At 46.1% G+C, this 13,749-nt stretch overlaps 1 protein-coding gene across 1 annotated transcript in view; it reads right to left on the reverse strand.

The window, feature by feature from the left end:
* The window catches only part of RHOJ (ras homolog family member J), an 82,712-nt gene that overhangs the window by 15,848 nt on the left and 53,115 nt on the right, over nt 1–13,749 (reverse strand). The window contains exon 2 of the mRNA XM_082647585.1: nt 5,737–5,795. Within this exon, the coding sequence (XP_082503711.1) occupies nt 5,737–5,795 (59 nt within the window). The remainder of the gene's footprint in view (nt 1–5,736; nt 5,796–13,749) is intronic.

Consider the following 13,749-nt stretch of genomic DNA (forward strand, 5'->3'; position numbering starts at 1 on the left):
TTTATTTTGTATTTGAGGCCCGTTCCAATGTTGAAACTGAGAATGGAAGACTATAAGAGTGACTCAAAGGGGGCTTTAAGGGCTAAAGTGGACAAAGAGGCTGGGCAGGGTATGGGGGTGGAGGGAAGGGTGGGATTTGGGCAAGGTAGCCTTTTTTTTTTTTTTTTTTGCGGTACGCGGGCCTCTCACTGTTGTGGCCTCTCCTGTTGCGGAGCACAGGCTCTGGACGTGCAGGCCCAGCAGCCATGGCTCATGGGCCCAGCCGCTCCGCGGCATGTGGGATCTTCCCGGACCGGGGCACGAACCCGTGTCCCTTGCATCGGCAGGTGGACTCTCAACCACTGCGCCACCAGGGAAGCCCAAGGTAGGCTTTTGAGTGCTTTCCACCCAACTTCACTCCAAAGGCAGGAGAGTGTTTGGTCTTAAGGCAATCTGGTGTTCTGGGGTAACTGTGGGTGATTATCAAACAAGAAAAGTTCAGGGACAGCCTCAGCCTCAGACGGGCCGAACACCTTGGGCTCGAAACATGCCTGGAACAGCCGCATCATGATGGCACAGTGGGGAGCAAGTGAAACCGTTAGACCAGCCCTTCTCAAACTTTATGCATATTTGAATCACCTGGGGATCTTGTTCAAATGCAGATTCTTATTCAGCAGCGGGCCTGGGGTGAAGTCTGAGAATTTGCATTTGTAACAGGTTTCCAGGTGGTGCTGATACTGCTGGTCCGGGGACCACACTTTGAGAGGCTAGGAGCGTTGCACTGAGCATCCCCTCCCCGCCTCCCCACCCCCATACCTATGTTAAATTGGAAATGGAATTCTGCTTCCAAGCCCTGTGGGTTTAATGGTATTTACCCCAGATTTTCAACACATTCTCACTTTCATATTCTCCCATAAGTACACTCATATCTGTCAGTCTTGGTTTGGAAAATGTGGACAGCACACGTAGGGCAGGAGTGCAGCCTAGTGTTTAAGAACATGGGCTAGGGAGACATATTCTCTGGGTTCAAATCCAGATGGCCTATTGGGTCAGCCAATAGCAAAGAGGAAGGCTCCTGTCCTTCCAGGTTGCCATTAATGAACCCCAGGTGTACTTGGCCTCCCTGCCTGGTCCTTATGTCTCTCTCTTCAGCCCTTGCGGGGGCAGGGGGCAGGGAGAAGGGGAGGAGAAGGGTTTCAGAATCCAGGACAGGTGAAGACGCGTGGTGTGCAGCCCTGGCTGAGTGAGGGGTACAGCTGATGGCCTTCCTGCTTCCCAACTTTCGTGGTTACCAGTGACAGCTGGGCTGCTGTGGTTTCTCAGTGACAGACACCATTCTGTGCTCGGCCACCAGCAGACGGCCCCCGATCCAGCAGTGCTTGTGTGCAGAGAACTCAGGGGTTTATCCTGCTGAGAAGCCAGGCTCCTGACACCAGGAGATTCTCATTCCTCCCTGGTACTGCTGCTAACTGCCACTTTTGCAAATGTTGCTTTTGAGATACGTCCATCCTGGAGTTTGGCCTGAGAGGCCACAATCACAGCAGGGTTTTACCCATGTTGCTCCTGGAGGCCAGGGCCCACGAGAGAAAGAGACAGGGTGTCTTAGTACCAGGACTGGTTCCAGTCTAGGTGGTCGGCTGAGGGGTGGGAGGATGCCTGGTTCAAGGCCGTGACCTGGGAAACGCCCCTCTCCCACTTTGGCATTCCTTAGCCGGCCAGTACCCAGGCTTGTGGCAGTATCCCCACCCCAGCTTCCTGCTCTCCCTCGTGACACACTCTAAAGAAACTGGCCTGCAATCACGTCGTTTAAAAGTCGGCTCTCAGACTCTCTGTAGTCAAGCCAAAGATCTGAGCTCTAGAAATCCCTTTCAGAGAGACTCTCCGTAATGCACTTAGGAGGGGCAAGAGTCGCACAGGCTGGGTTGGCAGGACCTAAATAGATCTGGTCTACAGACCAGGCCTTATTGCCTCCCCAGTGTGAGCTGAGTGGGTAACATGCCGAGTCACCCTGTACAAAAACCCCTCACTTCATTGCCTAACCGACTGTTTGGAATTCTACCCAACAGATGAACCAGAGTTCTGAAGGCTCTTTGTCTTCAAAAGACTCCACTCAAAGTCCAAGTATCAGTTTGTTTCAGGGGCTTGGGGAGAGAGCTAATGTTTAGTAGCAGCTGCCGCGTGCTGGCCGTGTTTGCACGTGAACTTCATTATAACCTGCCTTCGGCAGATGCTTGGCTGGCTCGTGCAGTGCTGCAAGCGTGTGTCAGGCGAGGCTGGTGGGGCTGCAGTGATGCCTGAGGTGACCAGGTGTGGCGAGGTGGAGGGAACCAGGTCGAGTGATTTTGTCCAGGGCTGGCTTTGAGGGTAGAAATACCGAGTTCCTATCAGTTTATCTTTCTGAACACACGTGCTTCTTGAAGTTGTTTTTGTTCACTCTGAGCCACAGTTAGCTCAGGACAAAGATGAGGGGCACTGCTCCTTGATTTGTTGATGCGAGAAAATCTAATTATTTACAGCAAGATGGAACCCTATAGCCAGATTCAGAGACTTATTTCTTTTTCTGTGGCTCAGGGATTAATCAATTGGTTTTGAGATCGCTGCTCTTCCTTGTTAGGAACTCTGACCAGATGAATAATTTTGAATTAGTTATAGATCTTCCTTAGCCATGTGACCTCAGCAACATTTGTTCGAATATAACTGAGGAGGCTAGATTATCCTCCTTGAGGCTGGCAATGGAAATGTTGGGACAATGCTTCTAAATTAAATTTGTCACTAAGCCTTATTGGTAGAGTCGTAGAACCATGGGAATCAACTTGGGTAATGGTTATTTTCCACCACATCCTCCTAACATTAGGAACAATGTTTCAACCACCAAAGACTCCCAGGGTCATGATTCTTAAATTTTAATGTGCATACGAATCACCTGGAGATCTTCTTCAAATGCATTTTCAGATTCAGTAGGCTGGGGACAGAGCCTGAGATTCTGCATTTCTAATAAGGTCCCTGGCAATGCTGCTGGTTGGTGGACCAGACTCTGAATGGTAAGGTTCTAGAACCGTGGTTCTCAAAGTATGGTATACAGACCAGCAACAGCATCACTGGGAAACCTGTCAGAAATGTAAGTATTAATACTTAGGCACCATCCCAGACGTGTAGAATCAGCAACACTGCAGGTGGGGCCCAGTGACTGGGTTTTAACAAGCCCTACAGGTGATTCTGATCCCTGCTCAAGCTTGAGAACCACTGTTCCACAAAATGAATTACTCATACGTGTCATCCTTCAGTGGAATGCATTCCAATACCTAACAGTTCTTTACTGCTGAGAGGTCTCCCTTGGGTCTAGCCTCAAATTGTTTTGCTTAATTATTACGGTTCTTTTTTTTTTTTTTTTTTTTTTGCGGTATGCAGGCCTCTCACTGTTGTGGCCTCTCCCATTGCGGAGCACAGGCTCCGGACGCGCAGGCTCAGTGGCCATGGCTCACGGGCCCAGCCGCTCCGCGGCATGTGGGATCTTCCCAGACCGGGGCACGAACCCGTGTCCCCTGCATCGGCAGGTGGACTCTCAACCACTGCGCCACCAGGGAAGCCCTATTCCAGTTCTTTTAGGCATTCTCGAGGTCATTTTTAAAGGTCCTAATCATAGAATTTTAGTCCTATAAGGAGCTTTAAGATGTGTTCTGATTTCTTTTCCCCATGCTTTACTCTCCCCTATGAACCTTGTCCACCTCTGGGCTTTCAGAGTAGCTGGTGGAAAGCATTAAAGTGAAAGTTAAATTGAAGAAATATCTATAACCCATTTGTTGTTATATTCTATCGATGCTCATCACTTTCTTCTGTGTCAGAGGTTTGGGTCAATTTGGAGTTTAAAGATATTTTTTCCTCTGCCTTAGAGTCTCAACTCCTATACTAGTATTATTAAATTTTTCTAAGGACAGAGCAGTGGGAAAGAATAATTAAACTGCTTTTATGCAGTTTTATTGGATTCAAAATTAAATAGAGGCCAGGGAGGCTGTTCTGGGGGCAATTAACGCACAGAAGCAAACAATTGTGGTGGATTGCTATAGAACTGGGGAGAACTGGGTGGGCACAAGGGGCACAGAGAGTATTTTTAGAAGGCAAGGGAAACAGAGGTTTCAGAATCAGGCAATAATCCTTGCTGTATTGAATTTTTCAAACTGGATTATATTAATAAAATATGATTATGGAGGAAAAGGGTGTAAGCTCTTTTTTCAGGCTGTGAGTCCCTGATGGATGGGGACACCCCAATGACTGAATTAAGGTAGGCAACTCCAGCCCGAAGAGCAGTCTCCCTCTATTGCTGGAACGATTTCTGGTGGAGGGGCAGTCAAGCATGAGCTGCACTGAAGCCCTGTACCTTAGCTCAAAGGAGCCAAATCACCTTTCCAATCTGGGCATCTGTGGGCATCCTTTTCTAGTCGTGTGTCTCGGTATTGATGTGAGAGGTCTCCTCCACTTTCCAGTTCCTGAGAGTAGTTGGCTAAAACACCCATCAGCCAGCGAGGGGAAACTGGAGGCTTTTAAGAGCCTTGAGTCTGGTGCTAGATTTTCCAAGTTCTCCGCTGCCTGGGCCTGCCCAACATCTGACTTTGATGTTCTACAGACATTTATACAGTGGTTCTTGCAAATGCACACAGAAATCCTAAAGAGAATTTTGTTTATTATGATTTGTTTTTTTAGTATAGAGATATCAAATTGAGCAAAAAGACGTATCTCCAGATAATTGTGAAAAAAATCTAGACAAATGCATAACTACAAAGAATAATTACCAGGAAACTCACAGTGGGAATAAGCATGGTCTAATGTTCACTCCAAAGGACTTAAGATGTATGAATTTGGACAGACTGAACAACCCGCTGATTTTGACCTAAATAAATGACCCAGGATGTATGGTACCAAAAGCTCTGTCAAAGAAATTGGGCCATAACCATCAGTTGCTTAACCACTTCCCCTCTAGCCCATGAACTTGTAACATTAGAAACTTTTTTGTAGTGGAGTGTGGGATGCAAGGAAAAAAAGATAAAGTGGCATTTTCACCCAAGCAGAGCATGTGCTAACTGATTAAGCACTGAGGGTTCCAGTCCATTGCCTTACATTATTGTTTGGCCAGGTTCTCCAACTTGAAGAAATATTTCTGACAGAATGAGCATATTTCAGGAATCTTGGAGAATTCAGAGTTAACCCCAGTTATTCAGGGGTTGACCCTCACTTTGGGAAAACATCCAGGATCCTGGATTTTCTTCTTTCTAGCACTTAATCCATCTTCTTCCTACTCCTTGATCCCCATCCCCTATCTCTTTTTGTACCTTTCCACAGCTTGTTAGGCAATTCAAATAAAGAGCAGGCAAAGAATATAACATGAAAAAAAATAATGGGTGAAACTAAAATTTATGAAATTGACTCAGTAATCCTGGATCTGGAATTGGTATGGGTAGGAAGAAATTGGAACTGTTGGCCAAATATGGTATTTTGGTTAGTGATAGTCGTCAATCCATAAATGAATGGTTATTTGCCTGTCAACACCTTGAATCCTACAATGATTTAGTTTTCTGTAATTGAAAATATTTTTAAGATATTCAAAATATTTTGGTTGTCATTTAGGTAGACAATAAATTTGCCCCAAGTGATCAGAGGAGGTAATATCTGTACCGTGAGTCCCCTTATGCCTAGCCAAATGGATCATTCTTCCCGTCCCGCCCCCCAAAAAACTCTTAATGAATCAAGGTAAGAAAAATGTACCTGTCCTGCGGTGTCATACAGTCCGAGCAAGTGTTGCTTGCCTCCCACTGTCACGGTAACTAGGGGAGAAGAGAAAAGAGAGTCTGTAAATGCAAGCTTCAATCAGGAGTCTTCATGTTTCTCTATGCCAGCACCTCCTTGGGCAGCAAGGACAAGCATATGCCTCACCCGTGTATATTCGAAACCAAGTTGACAGCACGCCTGCCAAATGAAAGGCAACCTTGGGCGGCAGTGAGAGCAGATGGGCTGAGCCAAGTCCAAATGTCTCAACCGAGGTGAATACTATTGGTGCCACTAGGCCGGCTGTTCACTGATCCTGATTAGGCCCTGTCATATCAAGCTCCTGAAGGGAAAGGATGCTGGACTCTTTCTTGGTTCGTTTATTTTCTTCTTTCATTTGGTTTGAGCCGCCTTTCGGGATATAGACTCGTGTAAGCAACCTTTCTGTTAGAAATCTCTTGGCTTTTATTTGTCATCAAAATGTTCAAAGACCCTGAAAACAAAGGCTATTAACCCACCTGCCTATGTTATAGTCTATAAGGCAAAGCTAATAATGAAATGCCAAGGGCTTAACATTTATTTCAAAAAGCGTTTTTATTAAATATCTCTGTGCTTTAGCTCAACTGATTCATTACAGTTTGAACCTTAGTTGCAGAAGGAGGTGTGGTATATGGGTTTCATCTCACATAACTGAAGGGCACATATAGAGTGCAAAGTAGAGAGTTTGATTTACTCAGCAGGCTTATTGCCTTGCCAAGCAACGATGTCCAAAAGTGGGAGGTAATAGAGGGATACCAGCTGCTCTTTACATGGCTGGAAATGAAATAAAGTCTCAACTTGAAACTAAACTGAGATTGAACAAATCGAAGGCAAGAGTAATATGATTCTCTTGGTGAATGGAAAGAGCAGATTTAAATTTCCACAGACATTTAATCTCTTTTTGGAAAAAGAAAGTAAACTATGAAGGAGAATGTGATTTTTCCTAGTTGATTAAAAAACGTACAAATGCAGGGATTCACATTCACTATCTTATAATAACCTATAATGAAATATAATCAGAAAAAATAACTGAATCGCTATACTGTTCCCCTAAAACTAACACGTTATTGTGAGTCAACCATATTTTAATACAAATGTGCAAGTCCAACATAAAAATGATTTTTGATTTCTCCTACCATTAGCTGTGCAGGAAACGAAAGATAAATGGAAGAGCAACCTTTTATAACCATATCTCTAAAATATGCCAGCCAAATTCTCTAGTCTGCTGCTCGGAGCTGCTGCTGTGGTACTGATCTGACTTTTATTTGTTTTCAGGTTCAGGGCCTACATGTACGCCAAGTGCTTCTTAACGGCTCTTTCTTTGAAAAGCACTTGTTTAAAAGCACTGCCTTCCCAGACACTGGGAACAAGTTTTCTAATCTGCTCAGATCAACGTGTGTTCAGCTTGATAACATGGCAGCAGCCGCACAGATGAGCTTTCACATGTGTGTTTTTAAGGGGCGAACCTGGCTCCATCCAACGCTAGTGACGACACCGAAGAGGGGCGTCTAACCGTTTTTCCTTCCCTTCATAAACCAGGCTAGCAGTGGAAATGAAGGTGAGATGGCGCAGCCCCGAGCTCTTCGTCCTGTTATATTTTCCTCTTCCTGCACACTTGGAGCCCAGTCGGATGTTCCTGAAATCTGCCTGAATTGTTTCTTTAATGGCTAATTCACCACCTAGACGTGGATCAGGAATGAGGGGAAGAAAGCCAGCCATTACAACATGGAATTTCCTGCCTCTAGTGAGCCCAGTACTCACAGGTTAGGGGCAGCTGTTCCGGAGACCCCCTTGGATGGTCTCCCGACTTAGAGGCCCAGGACCATCTGTGGAGCGAGGACTAGAAGCTGACTCACCCTCACGGCCCCACTGGGCACTGCAGAATTTCCAGAGCGATGGCTCTGACCTTTGTCACTGGAGCCCTGAAGCTCTTGTTTGAGTTTTCTCAGAGAGCAAACATTCCTTCCAGCCTGCTTTTCCTCAGGCCTCACCCTTTTCTCCCTTGGCAGCTCTGACTGCAGAGAATTGTTCCAGGCCTGAGGCGAGTGCCAGCCCGGGAAAGGTGGCCGTCGGGCTGAGAGTCTGAGCCCAGCCTTCCCTTCCCTCTGTCCTTCCCTTCCTCAAGAGTTTCTTGGGTTCTGGGACTGCCCTCAGTGTTGGGAGCGTAAAGGCCAGAGACAGCTCGTCCTGTCACGGAGCGTGGAGAGGAGGGTACAAGGCAGTGCAGTGAGCACTTTGCTGGTGGCAGTGCAGATGGGTGGGGGAGCATGCAGAAGGGGCACCACTGCACGTGCACACGTGCCCTGCTGGAGTGTGGTCAGAGAAGGCTTTCTGGAGGACATGTCCGAGCTGCGTCCCGAGGATGGCCAAGAATTACCCAGGGTGCACTGGGGGAGATGGGGCATGAGGCTCGGGCCCAACCCGACTCACTAATACAGCCTTTATTCTGAAGGCTTTGTTAAACTATGAAAGTCCTGAATTATTCTTGTTCCCAAAGAAAGCGAAAGAGAAGGAACTAAAATAATTTACTTGCGTTAAGGCAAAATGGTGAGAGGAGGGAGGATGAGGTTTTTGGGGTGGAAGCCAGGTCAGCTTTCAGCTTTGCTGCCTACTCTGTTGGACCAGCCCTGCTGGAGGAATCCTGAGGGAACAGGGCAGTGCCCTCGTGCCCCCATCTCTGGAAATCACTTTTATTCTCTCTTCTCTGCCCTTTGATTCTCCCATTTTATCAGAAGGGAGGTAAATGGATCACACAGTTGATGACTGAGAACATCAAGGGACAGACAGCCAGAGACAGATCCAAGCATCACTCACATATTGTGGAATATGCAAATGGCTTTGTGAGTCCTTATCTTGGGCTAGCAATGGATGCCTTATCGCTTGCCAACCTGGGCTCTTTGAGGCTTCTCAGTTTGGAAATGAATTAGGTCAGCATAGCAGGAAGGTATGCTCTAAAAATGATCATAGGAAATGTAGAGACGTTGAGAGAGCGGGATATTTTAAGTCAGATGGTTCTGCGTTTGAATCCTATCTTTGCTACTCACTGTCTGAATGACCTTGGGAAAGTCACCTAACACCTCTGAGCCCCACTTTCCCTATTTGTTAAAAATGGGGGGAACATCACCCATCAAAGAGAATACTTGTGAGGAGGACGTTAAATGAGAAAATGCCTGACACACAGCCTGGCCCGTAGTAGGTGCTGAGAAGTTGTTATTTCCCCTCCTTCAACAAATGCTTATTGGACCTCTTCTAAGACCAGGGACAGTCTGTCTTGCTCTCCCCTGTATACCCAGTGCATGTGAAATGGCACAACAAATTTATAATATTTGTGAATTCCCAGTCACTTTCTACGCTAAATGGTAGCTATTTAGATCAATGTCTTGTGTCTCTGAATGGACAGGTAGGCCCTTGAGGACAGAATCTCCATACCCCATACCCCACACAGTACACAACACAGTTCTTGGCATACGTAGTAGTTGCTGAATCCACAGAGCAGAAATGAAGCCCCAGGGGCAACTCAGGCAGAAGGAGGTCCTTCGAAGTGTGCAGAGCTTCAGCTTGAAGCATCCTGGCAAGACGCTAACTGCTGGGAAGTACCTGCAGCCAGCAAACCTGCCCCGCAGACAGTGGTCAGGCTAAAATCCCAGATCACCTTCTCTTCTCCAAGCTGTTAGAGTGTTTTGTTTTGAGCTTAGAGAGGTTTTAAAGAGAGTGGGTCAAATGACCTGCTAATGGCTCAGATGGTTCTCTCAATAAAGCGTGAAAAGTTGTCAGTGGCTTGTTAAGTATGTAAACCGAAGGCCTTCCTCTCCAAATCCATTTAGCTCTTGGCTTCCTTGTGTTTGTTCTTGGTACAGATTGGATGGTTAATTTTATGAGTTGGAGTGAGGTGCTGATGAAGTTGAAGTCGTGGGTTTGCTCTCCTGAGAGTCAGTTGCTTTCACCCAGAGAGAAAGTGTCCCGGCAGGACGTGAGCCTGCCCCCGCCCCACCCCCTCTCAGCATTTCAGTCGCCGCATGAAACTGCATGTCATTTGCAAACCTGGATGAGGAAGTGTTGGTCATTCCCTGTAAGCCAGCTCAGACCATAAGTCCAGCCCATTAGCAGCACTAGGAACCTGGTTCACAGCCCCTGCCTTGTTGGTCATCTCATCCGCCAAGAGCAATCTTTTGGAGCCGATGTGATGAATATCTGATGAATCCTGAGAACTGGCATGGCGGAAATGCCCAGTGCCCCTCCGTTCCCAGCACACAGCCAGCTGTCTGCATCACTCATGTCAAATGTACTGTATTTGGCAGGTAGGATGAGGCATACCTGACTATGTCTCATCCTAAATGTACTAGGATGGTACTAAAGGTACTAATAGGACCTTTAGTACCATCCTAGGCACTATTTTGGAGGAAGAAACACTAGATTTATAGACATAGCAAGAAATACAATTTTAATTAAGTTAAAAACATGGCCCCGTGCAAATATAGAATGATGTTATGTCAAAGATTTATTAACTCGTTAATGAGAGAATCAGTAAGATGATAAATCTTGTTCAAAGAGCATTTTGAAGAACTGGGCATTTATAGGTACTTCAAAAGCAAAATGTTAGAATAAGATGGCTAAGTTCAATGGAAAACTGGTTGTTGTCCTATGGAAAAGATAAGCTTTGGTGTTCTCCTTTCTACTAAACAGGAATTATTTGCATCTTGGCCCAACAAGATTTACAAGTTAACATGTAACTTCAGAGAATCTAAACTTTCAGTTAATAGCAGAATCAGACAAAGGCAAGTTACCCTAGATTACTAAGCCTCGGGGGAAGGGTGTTGAACACTGCCTTAGCATGGACAGTTGCATGTTCTCGGCCTTATATCCAATTTCCAGATAATTTTTCTTCACGTCCGAATTCAAGTCCATACTTAGCTATCTACTCATTTGGTGAGATGTTGGGTAGGTCAGTAGGTTTCTCCCTCACCTGGAAGATAAACACATTGTCTTTACCCTAAAGGGGTATAAAAACTCTTTATTAGCTGTTCCAGAGTCAGGGGTAATCACCACTGCAGTTTGTCTATGTCTGGGGTGCTGCAAAAAAAGGAGAGTTTAAATGAAAAATCTCAATTCTGACCCTCGTCATGCTTGCTGACTGAATATCTTCAGCAGTGTTCGCTGACCTTTTCCCTCTCTGAACTGACTCTCATCCCCAGCTCCTCCTTCTTTCTAGAAGATCCCATCTGGGACTGTGACTCACCTAGCACCAGGGTCCGCTCTCAGGAGCTGCTTGTGTGTGTTGTGACGTGGGTTAAGCCTCACAAACGTGCATGTTCATTTTATAAGGAAGCAACTCAGAGGCATCTGGGATGACATTTCCCTCAAATTAAAATAAGCTAGAAAACAGAATGAAACTAGAAATAGATAATACACTTTCATAAATATGAATGGTGGTGAATTCCTTCCTGGTGGGGTTTCATCCTTCCAACTTAATGTGTTCCTGTTAAGGCGGCTTGAAAACCTCATCCGTCTACACTGGCCCCCCTCAGCCAGCTCGTTTCCTTTCTTTGCAGAGAACGCCTCTTGTTTCCTAAGCATCAGCCCGTGTGTGTGTGAAATACAAGTTGTTCAGGCAAGTCTCTTATTTGAGGTACTGGTGTGAGGTCCTGTTTCCACAGAATAAAGACTGAGGGGAAAACCAAACAGTCTCCCTGAGAATCCATTAGGACACTGAGCTGAGGGTTTTCTTTCGTTAGGTGTGTGTATTCGTCCTGCAGTAACAAGAGCTCCTTTTGAACAGGGGAACGTGCCTCTGCCATGCATCTCCATCCCTGGTCATGTTTCTTTTCTCCTTTAGGTATGGCTATTGCAACAGGGGATTTCATTTGTAGTTGTTTGTTTAGTCTGTAGTGTAACCACCCCAGATGTTAAGGCAGAAGGACTGGCTGGAGGCCTGAACTCACTGTGAACAAACTCTGGGTTACTGAGCAAGTTACAGCTTCCCTACGTTCTCAGTTCTTACTGGAAGTTTGAGGAGAAAAGAAGATCATGAATATAAAAATTGTGTACAAGTAAGCTAACACAAATACAAGGTGACATCAGTGAGCAAATGGCTTCTTAACAGTACTTTTGGGAACAGAGCCTGCTGGAATGAAGTTGGGTATGGGGGGGTGTTCAGGAAAGGTCTACCCTTGTCAGTACTTGTTTGATGAGGGAGGAGAGGGAGGAGGAAAAGGAAGGGGGGGGGGTGAAAGGCAAGAGGAAGGGGAGGAGCTTGTGCAGTTCTAAGACCTTTGGAACCGGCTGGGGATGAGGCCAAACCAAAGACAGAGCCACGATTCCATGACATTCACATCCTGGGATTTTAGAGTCTTGCTTGGCCTCACCCTTCCTTCCCCAACATTCATTTGGTCTCTACATCCTGCCAATTCTACCTGCTAAGTATCTGTAGATGCTCGGGCTCCTCTTTACCATCTGTGTAACTGTCCTCATGCAACCCCCAACCTTGTCAATTGCAAAAGTCTCCTAATCAACATTCATTTCTCCAGACTCATTCATTTCTCAGGCTTAACGTAGCTGTGGCTCCCAATCATCTCCGAGATAAAATTCAAATACTTTCCAAGAGTGTACAATGTCCTTGTAATCTGGCCTCCGGTTTACCTTTCCAGATCCCTCCTATTATTTTACCCTCCTACAATCCAAACTTCTTGCAGTCTGTTTTTGTTTCTTTTTTTTTTTTTTTTTTTTTTGCGGTACACGGGCCTCTCACTGCTGTGGCCTCTCCCGTTGCGGAGCACAGGCTCCGGATGCGCAGGCTCAGCAGCCATGGCTCACGGGCCCAGCCGCTCCGCGGCATGTGGGATCTTCCCGGACCGGGGCATGAACCCGAGTCCCCTGCATCTGCAGGCGGACTATCAACCACTGCACCACCAGGGAAGCCCTTGCAGTCTGTGATACTCACGATGCCTTTGCTCAAGTTGTTCCTTCTGAAAATCTGGAAAAGAAATTCTGGAATGCTTTCCCCACACCTGTCAGCCTGGAAAACTTCCATAACCTGGAAAACTCACTTTTGTAACGCCTCCCTGTTGTCCTCCAACTACCCTAAGTGTCTTTCCATGCTTCCTTGCCCATTGGGCCTTAAAGTGCTGTGTGCCGTTTATCTTCATGTACCAAGATCTGGCAGGGGCCTGGCACGTGGCTCCATAAATATTGGTTGAGTGACGGAAACGTGAATTAAGTTCCAGCTAAAGCGGAGGTTTTCTCTGAGGCATATATTTTCTCCAGATGAGTCTCTGGCCTTTCCCAAAGGGTCGCCATGAGCTTTTCTGGATGGTAGTAGTCGTGGGAGGATGAGTTCATCAGCAGTGGTGTCCTACACTAAAGCTGGCCTGCCTTTTACGAGGGGATGCCATGGAAATGTGGCTCCCCTGGGTGGGATCAGTGTTTGGGGTACTCTGCCACTTTTCCAGGCAACTTTCACCAGCTACGGGGCTGCGAGACTCCATCGGTGGGGCAGGACCGCTGGCAAGGTGTCCTGAGGTTCACTGTGGCCATATAGGCCATAGTAGCCTGGCTCCCCGGCGTGAACTACAGAGTACAGGGGAGCTGTCTTTTGATTAGGACTTTGCGAATCAGTGACTGAATTATAAGTGAAGCCTGCACATTGAGGTGTGTGGCCTGCAAACCAGGGTGTGCTTTTTGCATGATCCTCTGTATAAAGAGATACTTAAAAAAAAAAAAAAGCCAGCTCCTTCAGTGACATTCATACATTGCTAGAAACTCATAATAATTAAGCTGCCATTGAGGTATGGTGGAATCAATACCTAATTTAGAGGCAGAAACTTTTATTTTCAGCCTTGACCTTGACTTGGTGAAATCGATGTTTCACGGCAGTCTCCAGGGGGAGCTAGTTTTTTTTTTTTTTTTAATTTTAGAATTTATTTATTTATTTTTTTATACAGCAGGTTCTTATTAGTTATCCATTTTATACATGTCACT

This window comes from Grampus griseus, assembly GCF_964374135.1.
Source record: "Grampus griseus genome assembly, chromosome: 2".
NCBI lineage: Eukaryota > Metazoa > Chordata > Mammalia > Artiodactyla > Delphinidae > Grampus > Grampus griseus.